General features: G+C 27.8%; 1 protein-coding gene across 1 annotated transcript; it reads right to left on the bottom strand.

Annotated features, from left to right (window-relative positions):
• Positions 1-1,042: 1,042 nt before the first annotated feature.
• LOC100207869 (chondroitin sulfate synthase 1) lies at positions 1,043-24,567 on the bottom strand. Its single transcript, XM_065814903.1, has 5 exons — positions 23,798-24,567; positions 18,186-18,408; positions 12,015-12,127; positions 1,257-2,149; positions 1,043-1,179 (listed from the first exon to the last, which is right to left on the bottom strand). Exons 1-5 carry the CDS (start codon positions 24,536-24,538, stop codon positions 1,113-1,115), a joined length of 2,037 nt encoding a protein of 678 aa, XP_065670975.1. The 5' UTR covers positions 24,539-24,567; the 3' UTR covers positions 1,043-1,112.
• Between the last annotated feature and the right edge of the window lie 2,438 nt (positions 24,568-27,005).

The following is a 27,005-nucleotide window of genomic DNA, read 5'->3' as shown; positions in this document are numbered from 1 at the left end:
GCCGGTAAGACCTGTGTTACATGGCGTTGTTTAATTCGATCTTCAAGCAGAAATAAGTAAGGCAAAAACTTATACTTTTGATTGATGAAATACCCTTACACAACACAGAAAAAGTGGTAGTTTCAATTCAAATTCACATTAAAAGTATTATTGAAGAAGTTTTTGATGTTAATTATATTGAGAGAAATACAGGCCATACTTTTTGACAAAATTGTATGAAAATATGAAGAAATGGCTCTTAAGTTAAGTCTTAAGATTAGAACTTAACAATCTTTAACATGGTTTGGTTAAGGCCGTTTTGATAGATAAAAAATTAGCTTATTATTTGATAATAAATTACATTATAGATATTTTCAAGATATTACTTAAATCTTTGGGTAGCATCACTGTGCGGAATACCCGAGCTAAAAGTACTCTTCTTTTTTGATTGAAATTTTGAACATAGATATTTAGCATGAGATGAAAAAAGCAGGTTTGAACTTTTTTTAATAGCTTTTTAATTAATTTTTTTTTTAATATTTATTTCTTAAAAACATGGTTTTAAGGTTTTACCCTCAGAAAAAAGGCAGAAATAAACCCATCAGGTATTATGGATTAAAGGTAGGGAATGGAGGTAATCACCTTTCACCATAAAAACTTCCTGGTTGATTGATTAGGAGTTTTTGGTAACAACTCCGCGGAAAGCAAATCAAACTAATAAAATATAACAACGAATGTCAAGCAATATTCGATATGAAAACTACAAATATATACTGAATATCTAAATACATTTTTATATACAATAAAATTCTTTTAATATATTGAATTTTCTTTTTTTTTATGTTTTAAATCTTATAAATATATATATTAAAATACAAAATAAATAATTTTCTATTTAAAAAACAGAATATATAAAAAATACAAATATAATTTCTGAATCTTGCAAGAAACTAGATTTGAATTACTTTAAGAAATTAAAAAAGGAAATTGATTTGATTTAAATAATTATTTAAATAAAATTAAAAAGAAATTATTTAAATAATGTTAAATAATTTTACTCTGAAAAATGAGAAAAAATAAAGTTAATAAATAAATAAAAACCAGAAAATCTTTTTTAGTTATGTCTGAAAAGGTTATTCATGCGTTTGAAATAGACCCGGATCAAATGCACGAAATACGGAGGGTCCGTTAATAAGATACCTAATTTAAAACAATGAATGCAATTAAAAATGAGCTGTAAACTTAACATTAAGAAAACTAAAAGTAAAATTTCTCACCTTTCGTACAAATCTGCATCTTTATTTTCTTCTTCTGAAACCGATGTATTAAAACCACCGACCTGATCAAAATCTGCTCGATACTGACATGAAACTTTATAGTGATTTGAACTCCAAAAACCATTAAATTTTGAACTAGCTTTAAAAGCATTTTGAAATAAAGGTAGTTGATTAGCAAGAATAGCAACCATTGGATAATATACCTGCTCACCCAATTTGGTGTTGGTTTTACACCGTATTAAAAAGTCTTCAGTAAATTTCACCTCAACATCCAAAAAAACAAGTAATGCACTTTTATTGCAACTTAAAGCTCCCGTTGATAATCCTAAAGAGCGTGAAAAAGAAACGTTCAGTTCTATCCAGTGCAAAATAGAATGAGGATACTTGACTTTAATACTAGTAAAATACTGCATATGGTTCTTAGATGCTGTGACTTTGCTAAAATAGACAACAGTGAGCGAGGTATCAAGCCTGCGTTGTAAACACAACTTTTCATAAAGCAACATAAAATTTACAAAAGAAGCAAATTGACCATCTAGCGGTAAAATAAAATGAAGAACACCTTTTAAAGCATTTTTTATATGGTCAATTGAATAAATAGTATTTCCAAATGGTCGTTGCAAATAGACGTGGCGCTCTATATGAATATTTAGTTTTTGATTGTTCAAACCCAAAGGAGCATGGTAATTCATAAGAATGTTTAGTTTATACTGTGCACCATACTTTGGATGATGACGATGATAACCATAGTTTAGTCGCTTAAAAACCAGCATTTGTTGCAATCTTTGACGAGCTTCTTTATTAAAAATGATCATCATTTGACGTAAGACTTCATTTGTGCTTTGTTTATATGGACCGGACAGCGTCTTTTTTGTCTTGTCACACGAATAAACCTTAAAATACAAAATCATATATTTGTATAACATTTAAAGTATATAAAATAGTTAAAATACAGCTATAACTAATATATGAAACTAACTAATAACATTTAAATATATATATATATATATATATATATATATATATATATATATATATATATATATATATATATATATATATATATATATATATATATATATAAATTTGCTAATACACAATTCAAACAGTGTGGAACAAATTTATTATGAATGTAGGTATATATAACTAATAAAAAGTTTTTTAAAAACGTTTCTAAAGCAGACTAAAAATGTAACAAAAAATAAAATTTTATGCCATCAAGAAATAAATATTTTTCTTTAAACCATGAAATGCAAACATGCCTAGAATAAATTGTAAAGTTCAGCAACTAAAAATGTATTTAATACCATTTTCTGTACACATCTTCAAACAATTAAAATTATGAGGGAAAAAGTTGTTAGTGGTAAAGGATTTGGAAACAGAAAAAAAGGGATGAGAAACAAAATTACGGATACCTTGCAAATCATTACCACTTAGCCATGCCATAATGATCAAGAACTATGAAAAAAGCTGTTGCTGCAGTTTTACACCATTTTAATGAATACAACAATCTAATAACACAGTCAGATCTTTGAGTAAATTTTAGAGCAACAAAATTATCGGTAAAACAACTTACAAAGAAAATGTCAACATTGACAGGTCTAACATCATTAAATCACTATTTTTTTCAAAAGACCTCTAAGAAAAAAAGTTCCGCCATATTGAAGTTCAATAAATGAAAAAAAAAAAAGTGAAAAAAGTAAATGGAAATGAGATTATGTTGGAAACATTGTTTATAAGATATCTGTAGCTTCTGCTGTTATTAATTACATTAATGGTATTATTATGTTAAATGAAAACAGGTGTAGATTGTGGCAGAAGTCGAACCCAGCATTAGAAAGTCAAAATACTAGTAGTCAACGATTGACTAAAACTTTACTCTATGAATTACTGAAAATTTACTCTATGCATGACTGAAAGATTGCTCTATGACTGACTGAAAACTTACTCTATGTCTTTATGTTTTTAGGTCTATCTCAAAACAAAACACAAAATCTTTTTTTCGAATTAACACATTTTAACCTCACTAATGTTAAAAATGTGAAAAATTAAAATGAAATTTAAAAAATTTTAATTCACATAGCTAAAAACTCAAAAGTCAACCTGTTCAAATTGAAAAATATAAATACAATTCAGTTTTATAGAATAAAAAAGTAAAGAATTTATGTCCAACTTTTTAAACAATTCTAAAAATAATAAAACCAATTATTTAATGGGATTACCAAATGGGAGACAAGTTGTGTTCATGCATTAAATAAACCTTAGAAAACAAGTTTAGAGTAAGTTAAACTTTACAAAACAAAACATTTGTATTAACAAAATATTTCATTATTTTAAATGCCATATAGAGCACTTGCCGCATTAGGAAGAAGATTGTTGTTTAACTCCTGCTATGTCCCTGTTAGTACTGTGCTTAACTCAATTCTTCGCGCAGCAGCCTGGATTGTCAAGGCTTGTGTTTGAAAGTGAAAAAGTTGAGAGAGGGTTTCAACAACAATTAGAAGAAAAAAAAGATTTTAACAAAAAACTACATTATTTTTAACCATATTGTTTATAGGAAATATCTGGCTAGTTGATTTTTTTTTTTGCATTCATAATGATGTTTTGGCTAGATTTGCAGTCATAATGATGTTTTGGTTAGATTTGCAGTCATAATGATGTTTTGATTAGATTTGCAGTCATAATGTATTTAAAAATTATTTTTTTAAATAAATTTTTGAAATATGAATGGTGTAATTTCTAACATAATGTGATGTTTTGGATTTGCAGTCATAATGAGTTATCATGATCATCAAAATATTTTGTCAATTTTTTATATAGTATAAAAATTATCTAAATATAAATTTACAAGTCTTTTATGTAAAATAAATATTCTATAAATGACAAATTTTCAAATGTTGAAAACAGGTTGTTTAAAACCATAAACAATTTTTTATTTTTGGGATTTAGTGAAAAATATCAAATTTTATTCACTGATTGTTGGCGAAAATAAAATATTGAGTATGTTTTTTTTAAAAGAAAAGCTTAACAAAAACTACATTTTTTTATTTTTTTTAATTCTTGATGGACATCATAAACTATAACGTCATAAGTTGCAGCACAAACATTTATTAAACCCACTCCCTTGTGCACAAATTAAATTTGTGTACAATTTAAATTGTTTAAAAAACTTCTATGGTGAATCATAAGCCTAATAATGCATTAGAAATAGAAATAAGCAAACAAACAAAAAAACCGTAATGTTTTTTTTGCTATTATTTGGATTAACTAACTCAAAACTTATTTTCTAATGTTTTTTTTATGAAATAAACACAATAAGGTACAGTTTGGCTTTTGTCACGCATAAAATTGAATAAATTAAAACTAAGGGTTCTGGAATCGAAATGTGGATAAACAACTCAAAAATGTATAACAACAACAATACAAGTTATTCAGTTTTCAATACAAACTCTCAATAACTTTTTGAATACTTGTTTAGTGTTTGTAAATTTTTAAGAGCTGATTACAATGAAAGTTTTCATTTTGATCATTTAGTTTAAATTTGACATTTTAAAGCCTGATTACTCCAATTTTTTATTTATATATTGATAGTTTTCTTTGGCAATAAGTGAAATTTAATGATTGAACTTAATGAATTTTAATATGCTCAGGGTGGGTATATTTTCCAAAAGTTAACTAATTACCTTAATTAATTAATACTTCATATTAAGCACATGAGATTAAACGCTTAAACAAAAAAGAATTTGACAAGGTCAGAAAAATGTTAACAAGTTCTCTAAAAATTAACTGTTAGTGATATTTTTAACATGAAAATATTAAAAATATATTATGTTAATAAGTATATTAAAAAATATTAAATATATATGTTTATAAGTATATAGATTCCTTTTTAAAAGCTGCAACCAAGTAAAATAAGTACATATTTACAAAAATATTCATGTATAAGTTTTCATCCATAATTTTCAACTTTCAAGCTTAAATTTCAACTCTGAAAAATCTGTTTAAAATGGTTTTTAATCTTTTTAAATTTACTTTTTTTTATAATAGTATTGTATAAGGATTACACAAAGCAGTGCTGAGCCCAGAGTTTATTTGCGAATTACTTTTTTTTGGCGACGTTAGGGGCGCGTGTGTATGTGATGTTCTTGAGACTCCCCTCTCCTCCTTTTCCTATAGTTAAAACTGGTGCCGCGAAGATAATTTTTTAATCATCATTTTTATCATTTGTGTTAATCTTGTTTAGTTTTATCCAAAGATAAGTAGTTGATTTAAAAGCATTTCTTTGAATACATGAATTTACCAGTGGACATAACTATGTTACTTGAGTTATGTTAAAAAAACTATTTTACTTGAGAATTTAATAAACGCTTTTGTTGCAATTACCACGCTTTTTGTAAATAATTATTGATAACTGTTTAAATTATTTTAAACATTTGTTAACTAGATTTAAGTAAATTTAATTTTGTTATTTATTAATGTTTTACATAATAAGTAAATAAATGTTTAAATACTTTAAACAATTCAATATTTACATTACATAATATTTATTATTTATATTACATTGCATAAAATATTTACATATATTAAATCGCAAAATATTTGTAAAATTAATAAAATAGTTTTACGTCTTGTATTTGAATAACAATTCGAATAAAAAACATTTAATAAACATATTAACTATTCTTTTAAAATTTTGATTTAAATATCAGCAAATCTGTTCATTCAACTTTTACTAAAGGTTAATAATTTTTAAAGTGATTTTAAGGCAGGAGCGGATCTAGGGTGTCGCCACTGATGCGCGTGGATCAATATTTATGCACCGATAAATTTAAGTTTATCTCTTTTTGAATTTTTTTTCCTTATAAAAAGTTAAAGTAGAAATTACAATCTGATATTCACAAAAAATGAAAAATTTGTTTTAAACTCGAAAAAAATTATTAAATCTAAACTCAATTTTATTTGATATCTATAGTTACTTATGTGTTACTTAGACAAAATTTTCAGTGTTTTAGAGCAACTGATGCAATTGTTCTTCATTAAATACAAATGTAATTGGTTAAAGAAAAAATATTGTACGCTTTAACCTATATTATTGGTATATTTTTACAAACTTTTCTGATCACTTTGTAGCAAGTAATGCAATTGTAGTCTCAATCATAAATGATTGGTTAAAAAACAGTTAAAACCAATCACTATTTATTAAAATAACAATTGCAACAGTTGCTACAAACCATTGCAAAAAAATACAAAAATGTTTCAAAAAAGATAAAAAAATGTTTATAATAACCAATCAATTTTGTTGAAAGTTTAGAACAATTGCATCAGTTGCTCCAAATCGTTCAAAGTTTACAAAATTCTGGTATGTCACGTAATACTTCGCTCATAATTTTTGTCATAGGACTTTGCTAGTAAATTAAAGTTTTGAAACAAAGATGAATTTTTTAGTCTAAAATGCAATTAAGGCTAGATATTTGCCAAATATTTGCAAATATAAAAATCAATTAACTGAAGAGTTGAAAATTTTAAATAACAAGTGTCCAGTGCAGCCATACAATCAGTCTTTTGAAAGTTTTGAAAAGAATTGTTTTATCCTGAAGTAAGAAGATAGTAAAGGTTATGTTGCTTTAAGGTAAACCTTGTTACTAAAGTTAATTGTGTTATATATTTCCAGCTAAAAAATAATATAAACTGATCTTTTTTTAGTTTTTTAAATTTATTTTTACTTATTCTTTTCACTTTATTAGTCTTAAAACTGAAACAAATAAAAAACAACTCTCTGATGTTTCCTTTCACAGAAAAAGTTAATTATGCAAAACATCTCAAAATCTAATCTAAAATTAACTTTAAAAAGACAATGCTTTTATAAAGTTGTCTTTTGAACATTCTGTAGATTCTAAAATATTTGAGTGATTAGATTCCAACTCAGTTAATACTCCTTTATATAAAGACTCAAATTCTTTAGATGATGTTTCCACATATCTAAACCATGATAAACTTTTAACCGCTGGCAAAGATGATGCAATTTTGTTAGATATGGTAAACAAAGTATTTCATCCTAATTCTATATTTGTTTTTCCAATATCTATTAATATAAAAAGATCATTTAAACTTGAATGGCTCACCAATTTTCTTGGTTAGCTTATTCTAGAAAAGAAGATGGAGCTTACTGTCTTCCTTGTACTTTGCTAGGTGCAAGTATTCCAAATAAGTCTGGAATAACTAAATTTAGTTTTCAAGTCTCATCAAGAGTGGGGTAATGCTGTTCGTGATTTTAAAAAATATTAGAAAAGTTTTGTTTTACATTAAAGGTTTATGCTTTCATTTAATGCATTACTTTCACGTTGCAACTCTAAAAGTAATGTTATTGAGGTTGATATAAATAATTCTCGTTTAAAACTTCTTTCTGATAACCACAAAAAATTAGTTCCAATAATTAAAAACAATATTATTTTTTGGTAGAAACAATCTAACACTTCACGGACATTGTAATGATACTAAATATCATCCTGATATAGAGGAATCTTCTACACAAAAGGTTGAAAGAGGTAACTTAATAGAGTTTTTAAATTTTTGTGTTGACGCTGATGATCAAATATTAGTTAATTATCTTTCTTCAAGTATAAAAAATCCAACCTATATATCAAAAACAGCCCAAAACCAATTTATTGACTCTTGTTGGAAAGCAATTGAGGAAGTTTTAACAAAAAAATGTTAAGCATTCAATTTTGTTGTCAATTTATTGTGATGAAGCAGTTGACTGTTCAAATACTGAACAAATGTCACTTGTTTTAAGATATATATATATATATATATATATATATATATATATATATATATATATATATATATATATATATATATATATATATATATATATATATATATATATATATATTCAAATAATGAGATTAGAGAGGATTTCTTAAGATTTATTGATTGGAAGATTTATACATCTGGTCTTAGCCTATCTCTAAATGTACTTAATACACTACAAGAGACTTTTTGGTAAAATACAGTTTTAAATAAAACTGTAGACTTGAGTTAGATTTATGGGTATTATTTGGAAAAAACCAGTCAAATATTCCTTCAACTGTTGCTGGTACTTTAAAAGTCATTGACATAAAAGGTTTTCCAAATACAAAGACAGTGTTTTTTATATTAGGAACCATTCCAATAACAACTTGCGAATATGAAAAAAGTATTTCAGTTATAAGCAGACTAAAAATATACTCCAGAAGTAATATGATTGAGTCTCACTTTAACTCTTTAGCATAATGTCTATACATCAGAAGTAATATGATTGAGTCTCACTTTAACTCTTTAGCATAATGTCTATACATCAGAAGTAATATGATTGAGTCTCACTTTAACTCTTTAGCATAATGTCTATACATCAGAAGTAATATGATTGAGTCTCACTTTAACTCTTTAGCATAATGTCTATACATCAGAAGTAATATGATTGAGTCTCACTTTAACTCTTTAGCATAATGTCTATACATCAGAAGTAATATGTTTGAGTCTCACTTTAACTCTTTAGCATAATGTCTATACATCAGAAGTAATATGATTGAGTCTCACTTTAACTCTTTAGCATAATGTCTATACATCAGAAGTTAATAGTCATTGACATTTTTTCAAAGTCAGGTGAAAGATGCTAAGACTTGGCTTTTATTTAGTAGTATACTAGTTTTTATTTTACTTTTTTCTTATTTCTAATCTAATTTTTACTAATATTGTGTGTGTGTTGTGTTGTGTGTGTGTGTATATATATATAGAGAGAGAGAGAGTGTGCGAGAGAGAGAGACTATTAAGCTATGTTCATTTTATATTAATTGAACAAAAATTAGTAAAAAAAAAGCAGTTAAAAATTAAAAAACAAAAACTCTGGTCCAAGAAAAAGTAGAAAATTGAGATTCATTAAAGCGATAAAATTATATTTTTCATGTTCATATAATAAAGAACTAAATGATACAGAAAATCAACAATAACATCATGGCTATTTCTAGTATTAAAATCAACAATGCTGCATTCTGTATTTATTTCAGAACTAATGAAGAGTTTACAAATTTCTTTGTTATAATGATTCTACATATTATTTGCATCTATGTTAGGAAATCTATATTTTTATTCTTTTTGACAATAAAATCTACAAAATGTAAACTTTTTGTTTAAATATATAATTTTGAAAGCTTCATTTTTCTTTTATCCTTTTTTCCAAGTTTGTTATCGAATCTTTAGATAATCCTATTTTTTATAAATTACACCAGCTGGCTAATGTTCAAGGTAGCAAGAATCTGATGAGAATCCTAATAACACTGTTTTATTGCACTTTTTCTATTACATTGTTTTATTGCACTTTTTTTATTGCACAGTTTCTTCAGAATTGGTATTAAGTTTCTTTGCATTTTGTTTTGTTTGTCTGAATTTCGATCTCAGAAAGTTTTGCTAAAAGTTTATCAAATCTAATTTTAGAACCGCCACGGTACCATATTGGTCTGGGAACTTGATACCCCATTAATAGAAAAAAGATCAGTTTTTGAGATAAACTTAATAATACACATGATGTCATCACCAAAATTTATACTTTTATGATAACATCACAAAAATTTATATTTATTCATTTTTTTTTCAACATCTTCACTTCCAACAAAGCTGCAAGCAAACACTATTAGAGTTGGAAGTTACTGGAAAAGAAAAGATGAAGTTTATAGAGCAAGATAACGATTGACAGACGACTTGAAAGATTGCAAGTTATATAAATCAGGAAAACAAGATAAAGGAAGTGAATTCCAAAGAACAGATATTCGAGGAAAAAAACAAGACAAATAAGAATTTTTGGAGCACTTAGGAACAGTCACAGTAAAAAGATGAGACTTGATTGAATGACAAGTAACACAAGAATAAATTTTAGTAGATGGGGCAAGAGACGCTAGCTCTTTAGAGCAGTGCTCATTATAGTATTTATAGAAAAGAGAACAAGAAGAAACATTACAACAATGTGATAATGGTTGGAGGTTGACTGCAAGAGCATGTCCAATTATGTTAACATTTCGTTTTTGCACCTTGTCTAAAAGAGAAAGGGCATTATTGGAAGATCTGCTCCAGATATGGCAACAGTATTCTATACAAAGACAGATTTGAGATTTATAGAGATAAATAATAAAATCTTAAGTAAAAAAGTGGCAAGCATGATAAAGAGATGCAACCTTAGTAAATGGTAATTTTACAATGGATCTGATATATGGTTTCAAAGAAAGATCGGAAGTAAGAGTTAGTCCTAGAAGACAAAGAGTAGGTGACTCATCAAGTACATTATCGTAAATAAATATAGGAAGATCTAATTTCTTGCGATAATGATTAGCTGAAAATTTTTTTTATTCTTTTCAGCTAATTGTTTTTTAAGAATTTTGTCTAAGTTAAAGTTCACCAGCCACTGAGAGCTCCATACTGTCGCAGAAGTAAGATCTTTTTCAAACGATCTTCAAGCAATTAGAGAGTGTTGGCTTCTTATCAAGCCGAGAATAAATGGTAGTATCGTCAGCGAATAATGCCATCTTAGATGTAAGAATATCTGGAAGATCATTAATGTAAATTTAAAAAAAGTATAGGGCCAAGGATAGAACCTTGAGGAACCCCTGAGGTGACAGGATATGAAAGCTGTCCATCGAGGACAACATTAATACTGCAATTGGTAAGGAAGGATTCAATAACCTTAAAGAACTACCTGATACACCATAAGAAAAAAACTAGCATGCCAAACTTTATCAAAAGCTTTAGAGATGTCAAGAGCAACAGCCTTAAACTCTCCACATCTATCTAATGCACCATAAAACCTATCGGTTATTACTGTTAGCAAACCAGCTGTGGAACAAGAAGATCAAAATCCATATTGATGATCAGAAAGTAAGCTAATAGATTCAATATTTGAAGATTAAGTGTTTGTTAATTAAAGACTCAAAAACCTTGCTTATGATAGGAAGAGGAATAATGGGATGTTAGTTAAATGAGTCGGATTGCTCTCCAGAATTTTTGAAAATAGGTATAACAGAAGCTATTTTCAGCAGGCTGGAAAGCAAGACTCTGATAAGATGTCATCTATACTTTCAAAACTTGCTAAATAGTTTTGAAAGTATAGATGACTGCCTCGGAGAACACTTCTGCAAGACTATAACAGGTATGTTGTCTGGACCACAAGCTGTAGAAGAGTCTAAGCAAAAAAGCACTTTAGATACAAAAGCTGGAGTGATACAAATGTCAAGCAATGGATCAAACTGTTTGTAGGCTACATCAAGTAGAACGCAACTAGTAGAATCAAGAGATGATAATGATGAAAAGTTCTTTAGGCGAGATGACAAAATCTGAACCATACAAGAGAGATAGAATAACAAGTTGGCTTTATTATAGATACTGTTAAGTTGATTGAAGAAATTCAGATCTCAATGGTTAAGATTATTAACTAACAAGAGCCACATTTAAACTGCAAAATCTGCTAAAAAAACCTTTATAAAAATTGGGTCCATTAATTTAAATTAATAATTAGTACAGTTCCTGCAATGTAATTGTAAATGTTTTAAAACAGTACTTTTATTAATGGTTAAATAATTTCAAACCAATTTCCTATAACAAATAATTTTTTTTAAAAAACAAATATTTCTGAAAATTTTATCTAGAGACTCAAAAGAACATCATGATTAACATTATATGATATAAGAAGCATTTAGAAACATTTCATCAAATGAAAAAAAATCAACAAACATTATTAGATGTAAACATTTCCCATTCAGGTTCTTCATTTTTTGGCATTTGATTATAAAAATTCTTTACATTGTTCAAAGAAACCATCTCATCGGAAGACAAATTGAAGAAATCTATTATAAAAAAAAAAAATTAAACAAACTCAATAACTACTATACTATGAATATAGACAGTTTAGACAATTATGAAAGTTTAATATTATTACAACTACAATAATAATAACTTATATATAAAGTTATTTCAAATAAAAATTGGCCCAACTGGATATTTTTAAGATAAAATTATTTAACAAAATATTTATTCAAAAAAAAAGAAGAAAAAAAACACATTTGAGACAACTCATTTGGTTATTAATACTTTGTGCTTGGCTTTTAGATTGAAAAATATACAGTATCATTTTCCCATATTTATTTTAAAACTTTAGATATTTCTACCAGTTCCTATAACTTCCTATAACCAGTTCCTAAAACTTAGATACCAGTTTTTATACAAAGCTTTACAAGAATCATACCAACAAAACCACCTTGTATCAGAAGAATTTTTGATGGCTTTCCTTGAAGCAGTAGAAGAGAATGGGGAGAAGTGGAACACAGGAGTAGTTGGACATCCCACAAGTTTCAATTAGGAGAGTTCCTAATTGAAACTTTTAGGTCCTAATCAACCTTATCTAATGTAAACAATGAGATTTCTTCCCTGCTGTTTAGCAGACATGATTTTGTCTTAATGCATATGGTAAAAACAACATTTTGAAATAAATTCTTGAATAAATTCCAGACATATTACTAGCATTATCATAGGATTGTCTTTTTAAATTTTTAATTTTTTCTTATACCTAATAACCAAAACCAATTGATCAGTATGTGATATAATTCTGTTACATTTTTTCAATCAGAAAAAAACCGTATTAGTCAGTACTTTAATTTAATTATTTTACTAGCATAAACCTTCTTTGTTGAGGAGAAATCTGTTTAAATGTTTTGACTAATGCAATTACTTTTACATAAATATGTAATGGTAGAGTTATCATACCGTTGTCATGTAACAGGATCACAGTTTATATTATTATAATTTTAGTGTGGTCTAACATATATAAAACAACTAGCAGATGTGTTGGTGTTTTGTTCATTATTATTGTTTTTAATTTGTTCAAAATTATTAAATGTTTTAACAAGTGATGAAACATTGGCGGTTAATTTGTCGGGTATTTCCACAATGGAAACACATCAATTAACTTGTGTTGAAAATAATATTACTAGTTTTTTTATCATAAAACTATCTAATTTAGATAGTTTTATATAAAACTTTCTTGGTAAAAAAAAACACAACTCTATTTTAAAGTTAAATTTAGTGTGATTTACGTAATGGATAAAGTACATCACAGTAAATTTACTTATAAATCAAAACAACCAGTTAAATTACTCAATTATTAATTATTAGTATCAACTATTAATTACTCAACTAAATACATTAATAAGTTATAACTAACACCAGTGCATCTATATCTGTCCACTTTCTTTATGCTATCTTTCTAATCAACTTCTTCTGACTTTCACAATAATTTATTTTGTTTTTATCAAAATTCACTTACTCGGTTTGTCAAAGCAAGTTATGATGTTCTTTAGAGAGCTAAATGTGTCTTGGTATGTAGCTTCTATATGGTAATTAGCTGGAGGAGGATAAACCACAATACCAGTTACTTAATAATTAAACTTACTTAATAGGCCAGGTGAATAAAAAAAAGCAATTGCTTTTACTCAGTAATTGGTCAGCTTTACGTGAATAAAATTTTTAGGAATTTTGCTTAAGTTTTTATTTATATAAAGCTGAGCAATTACTGAGTAAATTGCTTAACTTTAAATTATAATAAAAAATTTGTGCAAAACTGCTAAAGTGTTTATTCACGTAGTTTTTGCTACTGCCAATTTTTTTTTGTTGCTATTTTCCAAATTTAGATAAACTCATTAATTTTTTGCATATTAATGAGTTTTCGTAACGCTTAATTGAAGATTTTTTAAGATTTTGGGTTCTAAGAACAGGTTTTATTAGGAGAGTCTCCGACCCAAGCTGTAGCCATGGCACTGGCTACTGCTTTGCGCGTATTTGGTATATGGTTATGAAACTCTCACTTTTTTAGTCGCTTCAACAATACATATCAATACAGTAAAAACTAAATTTTTGTATATTTATTGATTTAATAAAAAGTAAACATACTCTATAAAAGTAATAATAGAAACCAGTATTTTCTATTATGCAACTATTTAGCTATGTAAAATGAGTTTTTGTGTCAAAATTAATTGCTCATAGCTATCATTGACACTCATACCTATTGTTATTTAAAGCCTCTATTGTTTATTTTAAACTAAGAAACAGTTTTAAAAATTTAATCATAGGAATAGTTTTAAAAATTTAGAGCAAATTTTTAAATTCTTATTATTATTATTTTAATTCTGACTCACTCCCAACAAGGCTGCAAGCAACACTATTAAGTTGTGAGTTACTAGAAAAAAAGAATAATTATAGAGCAAGAAAATGGTTGACAGAAAACTTAAAAAATTGAAGGTTGTATGAGTCAAGGAAACATGAAGATGGGAGAGAGTTCCAAAGGGTTGAAGTTCAGGGAAAAAAGCTAGATGAATAAAAGTTTTTTCTACTTTTGATGTAAGGTTATCAGGAAGGTTGTCGGGAAGATCATTAATGTAGATAAGAAACAAAATAAGACCAAGGATAGAACTTTGAGGTACCTGGATGTTACTGGAAATAAAGAAGAGTGTTGGCCTTTGAGGGTGACTGTAATAAAGCGCTTGATTGTCTGACAGCAAGTTATTTGACTCAAGATGGGATGTGAGAAATTTATTTATCAAAGACTCAAATTCCTTGCTAATAACAGACAGAAGGCTGATTGGACAATGATTGGAGGGGTCATAATGTTCATCAGAGTTTCTGAAAATTGGAACAACAGATGCCGTTTTCCAGCAGGCAAAAAAACAAGACTCAGTCAAGCACTTATTAAATAGTTTAGAGAAAATTGAAGAGAGTCTGAGAACAATTTTTTAAAGACTGTGGCAGGAATGTTGACTGGACCACAAACCGTAAAAGAGTTTAATCAAGATATGACTTTAGCAACAAAAACTGGAGTGATTTGAATGTCTAACAAAATTATTAACCTCTTTTATTGAAATGGAAGGAAGAGAATGGCCATAAGATTCGAGAGTCAAATTAGAAAAGAAGTTCTTTGCAAATAGTTCAGCCTTATCTTTGGGAGAGGTAATAAGATCAGTCCCATGAATGAGAGATGGAATGTTAGGCCATCCTTTGTTAAAAACACTTTTGAAGATTTTACAAAAGTCTCTAGAGCCTAACTTCTGAGATAAGATACGAGATTTAGTGAACTAAGAATAAAAGATTTTAGTACAAGATAAAAGATTTAAAGAGACATTGCATGGTCAGAACCACCTAAGGGAGAAAAAGGAGAAACTAACACAAACTAGGATCAGAGACCAGACATAAATTAAGGAGTGAAGGTAAATGATTAGGGTTTTCAGGAAAAAGAGTCACAAAGTTAACTATCTGAGTAGGAGATTGAGAAATGCAGAAGTTATAGGCTTTAGTGCCAGCAGGGTCAGTGGCATTAGAGCCAAGCCATTCAGTGTGATGAGCATCAAAGTCAATAATAACAACAATATTGGCAGAGGGGTAAAGAGAGAGAGCATGGTCAATTTGATCAGAAATTATATCTAAAAGAGTGCAGGCAGGGGAAGAAGGAGAACAATAAAGAACAATGAGAAAGGTGATAGACTGAAGCGGTGCTAAGCAGAAGCACATAAAGGAATGGTCAAAGGATTCGAAACCTGATTTTGAGATAAATAGGTGAATTAATGCGTATGTATACCCCTTTGCGAATCTAAAGATAGTACCCATAAACATTGAGATCAGGAAAATGAATAGCAGAATTTGAACTAGTCTCACTAAAAGCAACCAAGTCTGGTGAATTTTGAAAGAGGTAAGATTCAACTGATGGAAGGTTGCTTCGCAGACCATGAATATTAGTAAAAGATATATTAAAACAGTTAGATGATGGGATGGTTTTTTATGTTTAATATTTTGATTTACTTTTGGCATATTTAAGTTCAAAGAGAACTTGACATTCATAGATAGAGCCTGGCCTCCCAAGCAATAAGCTATGCAATTTTCTTAGTCCTGTTATTTAACCATCAATCATAACATAAGGCTCCTTATGTGGCCTCGACAATGCTCACCAAAAGCATTAACAGGGACACCATCCATGCGCAGCATGGTAATGTTATTACTCTGATATTTTGCAGCTGTTGATGGATCAGCCTCTCTAAGAGCTACCACAGAGTTCGAGAAACCATACTACCAGCTGACCTCAGAACCATTAAACTGAGTTTTAGAGTTGTACCAGGGTTTAAACTAGCCCTGTGGAGTCCTGTTAAACGCGGTATTCCCAAATGCTCATAAAATTAAAATTCTTAATTTAAAAAATCCCGTTCTCCTAATAAAGTTTGTTTATTCATAAATTAAAATTTAATAATAATTCTGAAAATTATAGAAAATTAATTGTTATTAAATGCAAATAGAAAAATAACATAAAAAATTTGAATTTATTGTGTTTAACTTGAAATAAAATCGCTGTTACTGGTATAACTACACGATTGCATAACTGTGAAAATGTCTCTTGGGAAAAACTTCTTGAGAGTTGGGAGTTTCCCAGCAATTTTAGGGATTTTCTTGGCAACTTGCTTGTAAAATTCCTAAATTCCCAATTTTGTCAAAACAATGTATCAAACTTATTCCTGGTTAACACCCTGTGTACCCTCATTAGGAGATAACAGGAAGAGTTGCATAGCCACTATCAAGGAGGCACAAGGAAAAACCTATGAGAAAAGTCAAGAAGACCAAGCATTCATCATCCAAGGCAGGAAAAAATGTAACGCAGGTTTACATTTACGTCAGCCTAATAGATGAAGAAGGGGTTCAAGGCTGGTCAACAGAATTATTCTGCTTACCCCTTAAGTCTTTGCCTCCTACAAGACAGTAACATCTGCTTAAGATGAGTATTTTTATCAAGACACCATATCTAGCTTTTACTCAAGGCAGGGGATTTCTAAGTCAGAGTTTATTTTTCCTAACCTTTGCCTAAAAAAGCACACTCTACAAGGCAGCAGAGCATGAGGCAGGTGGTACCTGGTTACATAATAACAGTAGCAGAGTGATCATGATGATCCTAAACCTGACCTGACCTGGAGTAATTAAATAGAGCTACTTCCAGCAAACAGCACCTTAAAACATCGAGCATGATATTTTGGAAAAGCATTAGGAAAAATATTACACCCAACAAAATACTAGAGATAAGGGTGAGCGTAAGTTTAATAGTTGCAGTGTCTAGTTAGCTAATGAGTTCACACTGTATCAAAACAGATTTAAACATTTAATCAAAATATTTAAACATTTAAACACATACATACATAAAGTAACTTACAAGTGAGTATACACCGCGCCAGAGGTTCAGACAGAACACAAACATACATTTAGACATAAACAGATAGAACACAAAAATAAAGATAGCAACTTACGGGTAAGTCAACACAGTGCCAGAGGTTTAGACAGAACACAAACATACATATAAAGTGATTACAGGTGAGCTAAAACAGTGATTAAGGCACCTCAAACTATATAAAAGACACACACATAAAAATTAAAAAAAAAAAAATTAATATATGTGTATATATTAATTTATATATATATTACTATAGGCATGACCGGCCTTAAATAGTGCTAATGATAGGAAGCAATCTCCTTCCAGCCTTTACTTAGAAAGCGAGTCTCACAAGGCAGCAGGACATAAAACAGGTTGCACTGGGTTACATGTTACCAGTAGCAGGGTGAACACTATATACCTGACCTGACCATAAAATAACATAATAAAGTTAAAAAAAAATTGGTATATATGTATGAAAGTATATATGTACACTCCTCTGCTCTGAATGTATTTCTATATTTAAAACTACATTTGGAGCAAGGAAATACTATGGCTGATATAGTCATATTTGCAATATAGTGTCAAATTGTTTTATAACAATTTTTTCTTACAGATGTCAGTGGTACAACTTGACTTTTTATCTAAAGAAAAAAATTATGCAATAAATTTACCTTTTGATAGAACTGTATCAAGTGTTTTAAGCTGTCTCTGCAACAGCAATGTTTCTTGAGTGTACTCTTTGACTTTCAATTCCAAAAAATGAAGATGCAGTATTTTCATGTATGGAGACTTTTTTACAGGATGTATTGTAATAGCATTGTAAAAAGCATTTGTTTTTATCAACTTGATCAAAGCATTGTTTCCTGCGCGATTGTGGTAAAATAACGACTCCATCTACACAAAATTGAAATGTTTAAATAAATATGATAAACTTGAAAAAATCATATCTAATAAACAAATTATTATAAGTTTCAAGGAAGTACTACATGCGGCAAAATTTGGACAAAACTTTAAAAAATCATAGGGTTGGTGGTATATTAAATTTACTACTTTATAAATTTCTAAGAATTTTAGTGTTGATTTAATAATGATATCTTTGTAAAAATAAATAAAATATTCCAAATATTTCAAAAACACAATGCAGGAAGAAAAAAGGAATCAAAGAGACCCTTTTATGCAGATAAAAGTGTCCGGGAGGTTACAGAAGTAACAAGAGGTTCCTGGTCAACAGTTTTTGCTGTATAAAAACATTTTTTGGAATGTAGCTATGTTAGAAAAAAAGAGGGATATGGTGGCCAGAATAAAACTTTTAATAACAGCCTAGTAAGAAGCCTTAAAGATCAAATCAAGAAAAATGTTCAAAAGCAATTAGCAAGCTTTAAGCAAAAACGAGTGGTATGCATGCACATCAACAAACACAGCACAACTCATCAAAAAAATCAAAATACTTCAGAAAATCAGCTGAACGATTTGTTTGGTGCAGTTGGCATGCGATTAACAGCCAAAGAGGTTGAACCATTTGTTAAATTTTGTACTTCTAATTATTTGAGAATTTTGTTAAGCGCTAAGGGGTCATCCATTAAATACTTATGCAGGTATGGTGGGTAGTGGCGGGGAAGCGGGGATTGAGGTGGTTACCCCAAAAAAAAAATTGTGTATTTTTCTGTATCTCTCGATAAAAAATGATTTCTTTTTTTTAAAAAAAGAATTGAACTACACAAGTTTAAAAAATTAATCATTTATGTGGCAGTGATATGTCGAATAAACTTAAAGTTTTTTTTTTAAAGTTTTGAAAATTTTATGCACTGGGAAAAAAGGGAAGGGGCTGATTTTGTAATAAATAATGCATACATAAGCAGAAAGGAGGGCGAAGGGGTTGGTGAAAACTACAAAGTGCGTACAAGGGATGATTGGGGTCCTGAAAAGGTGGTTTTACTGCGTACATACTTTATGGATGTTCCCTAAAGCTTATACTAATATTCTAAAGTCTCTAAATACGATTTGAAAAACTGTGAATGAATATGCAGCTAAAACATGTCAAAGCATCTTAGCCAAAATTTATGAGTGAACTATCAAGGTGAAAGGTTTTGCACTACATTAGATTAGTGGACTGTAAAAGACCATCATTATATGAATGTAAATGTATATGCATATGACAAGTTTTGGTCTTGCTAGAGATTACGGACGTCAGCAGATAAATGTATTGCTCTTTTAGAGAAAAAATGTAAAATACTTGGTATTTCATTAGACAATGTGGTTTCAATTATGACAGATCAGTAAGAAAGAAAGTGGGAAATTTAATTAATGCTAACCATCAATTATGTTTAACGCACAGCATTCAAGTGGCAATTATCAAGGTTTTTTATGATAAAGATAATTGTTGTTTGTCAACAATTTTAGGAGATAAGAAAAAATCAACTTATTTATAACAAGAACAATTTTCAAACGTCAAGAAAGTTGAAGAATATAGCTCTAAACTACCAACATCACATTTTTAGTGTGATATTGGTAGTTTAGGTATGCAAGGTCCAATACAATAATTACAATAATAAAAAAATTACAAATAAAGAAAAGGCTATTATTTCAGATATTTTACACTTTCTTAATGAGCTGAACAATTTGAATAATTGCAGTAAAGATGACGATTATGGAATATTTAATAACATCAGTAAAACTGATATAACTAAATCAATTAAGTTGATTAAACTTATTTTTAACAATCTAAATGAAAATGTTGTCAGTGATAATGATGATCATGTTAACAATTTAGATAAAGTTATAGTATTCGATGTACCTTCAGCTTCACTGCCACTTTTACAGTACTTTTGACAGCAACATAGATGATTTATGCTTCTTATATATTTTCAAAAAGATGATACATTGAAAATGAGATTTATTTTCTTTTTAAAACAAACAAACTTTCTTTTTATTACTTGTATAATTTTATATTTGAATTTATTTTCAGTGTATTTATAATACTAGTGTATTAGTAGTGTAAACAAAAAATATTAAAATTTTCAGTTTAAAATTTTTTTGAAATCTATATTAATATTTTTAATATTAATATAGATAGAAAAATTTTAAAAATATGCAAAATTACTATAATTTTCTGGTTGATAAGTAACAGGCTATTTTTTTAACTGTAATTAAAAAGTTCAACAACTTTGCAATCCCTAGCAGTGATCAAAGCTAATGGTGGCTATATTAATTAAAATTATTTATTACTAAATTATAAACAAATTTTGAACAAAGATAATTTTCTATCTTTATTTTTTTTTTCCTGGAATTTTTTAAAGGTCTGTAGTGTTACTGAATTTTGCTGCTGCATACAGTTTAGCTATGTGTAGTTGACACTAAAAATTATTTTCATATGAAAGCAAAAAACTTTGATTGCTATGCTTGAAAAACAAAAAAATGTTGGAAAAAAGATTCAATGACACTATTGAAAACACATACAAATAATTGTATACAGATTATGTATGTTGACTGTCAAATCTGTTGGTTGATCATCATAAACATCATGAGCATCTTAAGTTGAATACTACAAACAATAGAAGTTTTTATTATCATATGAAAAACATCTTCACAATCTTATGATTGTAGCTAGCATTTATTACTATTATTTTTAAAAATTTAAAATACTGCGACTGTTTTAAGATTTTGTATGCCCCTACTAAAAACAAGTTAAAAATAAAAGAAGAGCATCATACTAAATAAGAAAATACTTCTTAAATAAAAACATGCCATTCAATGATCATCCAGGTCATATTTTAAAAATCGAAAAACACTTTTCAAAAAAAAATCCTGAAAAAAATCTGGACTTTTGATATCCATTACATCTGTCTTGATTTAGATTCAAACTGATGGCTTTCCCAATTTTTTTAAACTTTTTTTTTTTTTTTGTATGAATAACAACTGAAAATGTTAAAAAAGTTTAAATTTGTATTCACGGAAACTGTAAATTTATTTGGAAATTCAAAATAACTAAAAGTTAAAAGAAGTATCCAAAATTCCTATATCTGGAAAAAGATTCATATAATAATACTATATCATATAATAAAATTATAAATAAAGTTTATTATTAATATTATTACTTTTCACCTGTCTGATCCTTGTTGTAGAATAGAATAGTATATATATATATATATATATATATATATATATATATATATATATATATATATATATATATATATATATATATATATATATATATATATATATATATATATACATATATGTATGTATAAATATATATATGTATGTATAAATATATATATATGTATATATATATATATATATATCTATACATATATATATATATATATATATATATATATATATATATATATATATATATATATATATATATATATATATATATATATATATATATATATATATGATCCTTGTTGTAGAATAGATAGAATAGTATATATATATATATATATATATATATATATATATATATATATATATATATATATATATATATATATATATATATATATATACATATATGTATGTATAAATATATATATGTATGTATAAATATATATATATGTATATATATATGTAATAATATAAATATATATATATATATATATCTATACATATATATATATATATATATATATATATATATATATATATATATATATATATATATATATATATATATATATATATATATATATATATGATCCTTGTTGTAGAATAGATAGAATAGTATATATATATATATATATATATATATATATATATATATATATATATATATATATATATATATATATATATATATATATATACATATATACATAGGGTGCTGCAGCGATTTGTGAACTTTTTAGAACATTTTTCAAAATTTTTAAAGTACTAAAAAATTATATTCATGAAATATTAATAGAAGAAAAGTTGAAGATAAATACTTTTTCTACCTTAACATTCAATTAAGTCTCCTTTTTTTTGATCACTGCCTCAAGCCTAGGACGGAAGGACTGGCAGGTGCTTATTATATTGTCCCTTGACACTTGAGTGGGCCTTTTTGTAACCCTTACTCTCAACTATGCTCCACACACTATAGTCCAGGGGATTTAGGTCAGGGCTGGATGGTGGCCAAAAGTGTTTGGGCCAGAAACTAGCCATATTGTCCTGAAGATATTGTTGAGTTTTTCTGAACCCATAACAAGGTGCATTGTCGTGTTGAAAAATGTAATTGTTTTCTGGGAGTGTCTTCTTCAGCCATGGCACCACATAGTGTTTTAGTAAGTTAATATACACATCAGAGGTAACTTTTTCTTTCTCTTTGATGTAGATTGGTGGACATTTCTCTCCATTAGAAGCGATGATTCCTAGCATCACGATGAACTGAGGGTGCTTGGTGTGACACACAGGTGGTGCTTTGTCACCCTTCTGCACAATGAATCTATCATTTCACCTATTTATCACACAGCCAACACTAAAAAGGTTTTCATCTGAGAAAACTTTAACTGTGGACAAAGCATGGGTTTTTAGCTGGTTTAGAAGCTTCTTTGATCGTTCCAATCATAAAATTTTTAGTCTTTTTGTTAAAAGTTGACATGAAGGTTGGGCCACACTGAATTTTTCAAGTGTTTTTAGAGTTCTTCAGACTGTCCTTTCATCAACATTGAACAATTTTGCTGTCTTTCTGATGGATACAGTAGGATTCTTTTCAACATGCTTTTTAAGCTTTTCTGTGAACTTTTTATCAACTTTTTAATTCACTGGAGAAGGCATTTTGGCTCTTTCAGCACTGCCACATTTAACCACTTTGTAAAATGCAGTTTTAAATACTCCAGAAACGATAATCACTTCATGTGCAGACAAACCCACGTGAATCAAATTTAAAAACTTCGATTCTTTTGCCTTCCATTGTAAAACTTTTAACTAAAATGTGTTTTATTTACTATTTTATTAAAATCTAAGACGGTCATTGAACATTAATCAACAAAAACAAATTGCAGAAGCATTATATTTACATCACAAAACCCAGCAGAAAATTAGTTTGCGAATCGCTGCCGCACCCTGTACATATATATGTATATTTATATCTATATATATATATATATATATATATATATATATATATATATATATATATATATACATATATATATATATATATATATATATATATATATATATATATATATATATATATATATATATATATATTTACATTATCTTTGTTATTACTCAGCAAATTTTAACTTATTATAATAAGTTTTGATTATATAATAATTTTCAATTGTATTCTTACCTCCAAAGCCCAGGTACATGAGATTCCAACAAAATTTTTCAAGCATCTTCCCACTTCAACATCTTCATGCTTAGTCTTTAAATGTTCAAGACAGTATTTTACATATGGTATTAGTTTATAAAGAGCGCTAGAAGTAAACACAAAACTTGGACCACCCATGCAGTAGTTTTCTTTGATGCCGAATCGTAAAGTTTCTTTATATCTTCCAGTTTGTCCAATATAAAGATCATCACTGCTGTTAAGAGTAAGTAAGAAATTTTGTAACTTATCAATACGTATGTAAACATCATCATCTCCACGAACAAACCATTCATACTCATTAATGTAGTTATCATGCATATACTTTAACATCATCATTGATTTCTTCTGTGGTGGGTAGGAATCATCAACACCATCTAAAAAAACTACAGGCAAATCACTGTCTTTTATCTGGCTGCTTGCAAAAAACATTAGCTTTCCATAACCTTTTAAGTCTGATCCCCAAGTTTCATAGACAGCTCTTGCTCGACTATCGAGGTATTTTTCAGCAGTCATAACTCCAATAAAAATAAATTTCTTTTTCTTAAGTTTAGGCTTTTCTACTCGTTCTATACTAATGATACTTGTTATTCTTTCTAAGCTTCGTTTTTCTCTGCAATTTTCATAGTAAAGCTGCAAGCCAAATTTTAGATAATGTGGAAAAAAAATTCCTCCAATTATTCCAAGTAAAAACATAAAAAAACTATGAGTTTTAAAAATCATTTCTAAAAATTAAAAAATTGTAAATAAATATTGTTGAAAAAATTATAAGAATTGAACTTTAAAAAAATATATATCTAATACTGTGTGCTAAAGCCAGTACAATGCTAATATATTCTGCATGGATAGAACTTGAGAAATGTGCACTTTAATAAAGGTTCAATAAATAAAAAACCATAAAAAACAAAGTTTACTATTACAAATTTTAAACTAATTAAAGAGAGAAATTTCAAAACTTTTAAATTATTTAAAAAAAAAACATTAAACAAAGCTCAGCAACCAAAACTCTTACTCGATGTATTTATTCAAAATGTGTATAAATTTCTTTACAAAAAACTTTTATATGTGCACTTTGCTGTCTATATGGTTATGTATACAACCTTAACTGTGTCTATTTAAATATGTGTGTACACTTTGCTTTGTCTTTCTAGTTATGTATGTTCACCTTGCTGGGTCTATCCCTATAAAACTACTCAATGTGTTTATACTTGCTGTGCCTTATTCTAAACAATTAAACAATTTAATGCACAATTCACCACAAATAAACAAATAAATAAACAAAAAGAAAGTACTATTAAAATAATAGAAAAAAATAGTTTTAATTTTTTAGACTGACATTAGAAAGAAATCAAATTATTATTATTCTTTGAAAAAATTAAATGTAAACAATGGAACATGAATAATAAACCTAAATATTTAGAAAGAAAAATTTTATTCACAGCAATTTATGATAAAAAGGGGGTGGAGGGGGCAACAGCCCCCATTCTTATTCAATATTTAGTCAAAAGGAAGATTACTGCTACACCTCCCTTTCAAATCTCCAACCCTGGCTGCTTTAGTAGCCTCCTCCAACTGCTATGACCTACCTACGCGAGTGAGAAACGTTATACAGTATAACGATTCTTACAGTATAATACTGTACATCTTGAATCATGGTATGTTTAATAATTGTTCCGTTCAATTAATTATTTACAGTTTACTAATATACTATATTATTAATATTTCAGCTAATTATTTATAGCTAAAGTAAAAATTATTATTAAAGTTTAAAGTATTACCTTACACTTAAAAACCTGTAAGTATTTTTAATATTTAAAAATATGAGATTGTGATATTAACATGTAAATTAGTGAAACAATTCATACAACAGTTTTAACTTATGATATGATAGGTAGAAAATCACATTGCACCTCATCTGAGTTCTTAGTATTTTAACAACTTATAAACAGTAGAAAATCATATAGAGAGATTTCAAGAATAACTGAGCGTTCTGTTGGAATGCTTCAAAACGCTCTTAAACCACAAAAATATGTGGAAACTAAAGGTTGAAAAAGAAAAACAACTTACCAAGAAGATAAATTAATTATTTGTGAAGCTAAAAAGGACTTGTTTGTCTCCAGCAACATTATTTTAAAAAACTTAAAATTAAATGTAACTTCACATACAATTAGAGGGTGTTTACTTATGCAAATTTATTTTCGATATTAAAAAAAGCGACATATAAAAGCCAGAAAAGAATTTTACCATAAATATTTTGCTTGCACAAATAAGAAATGGGACACAGTTTTGTGAACAGATGAATCAAAATTTAATATTTTCGGATAAGATGGTAAGCAGTTTGTCCGCAGACCACCAAATAGTTTGACCCATATTACATTAAAAAAACAGTAAAATGGCGGTGGCATTATGGTGTAGGGATGTTTCTCATCATTTGGTATTGGTCCTATTTTTTTAACAACAGGCACTATAACAGCTGATATTTATGTTAATATACTCCAAGAAATAATGCTTCCTTACGCTGAGGATAACATGCCATTGCTTTGGATATTTCAGCAAGATATACATCTTCTATTGCAAAGAGATGGTTCCAAATTAATGGTATTAGACAATTGGATTGGCCAGCACAATTGCCAGATTTAAATCCGATAGAAAATTTATGGAAAATTGTAAAAGATAAGGTAGCAAAACAAAAGCCTTGGAACAAAAAAAATTTGTGGCAGGCTGTAAAAGCATCATGATATGATGCTTTTACAGCATCATACCACTGTCAAAATGCCAAAAATTGGTAAACAGCATGCCCAAGAGACTAATTGAAGTAAAAAAAAAGGGGCATGCAATAAAATGTGACCTAATTGTTGTAGATATTGTATGAAGTGATTGATAAACCTTTTGCAAAAAAACTTAATAATTTATTTTATTGTATAATTATATTTGCTAATTAGTTATTATATAAACCCATAAACATTGAACTTTCTTGATTTTTTTTTCAATATAAAATCAAATAAACCATTTCTGTATTTATTATTTTTTCCAGTAAATTTTTAGTTACTTTAAATAAAGTTGATAGTTACATGAAAAAAATAAATGAGAACTTAATCATTTTTTTAAAGATATAAGTATTAACACTAAACTTCAAAAAAACAAAAAACTAATTATCGTAAACTGCTGTAAAAAAAATGTATTTTTCTAA

The sequence above is a fragment of the Hydra vulgaris genome, chromosome 13, assembly GCF_038396675.1.
Source record: "Hydra vulgaris chromosome 13, alternate assembly HydraT2T_AEP".
Taxonomy (NCBI): Eukaryota; Metazoa; Cnidaria; class Hydrozoa; order Anthoathecata; family Hydridae; genus Hydra; species Hydra vulgaris.
Note: the sequence above shows the minus strand (reverse complement) of the source record. Positions and strands in the feature narration are given on the sequence as shown.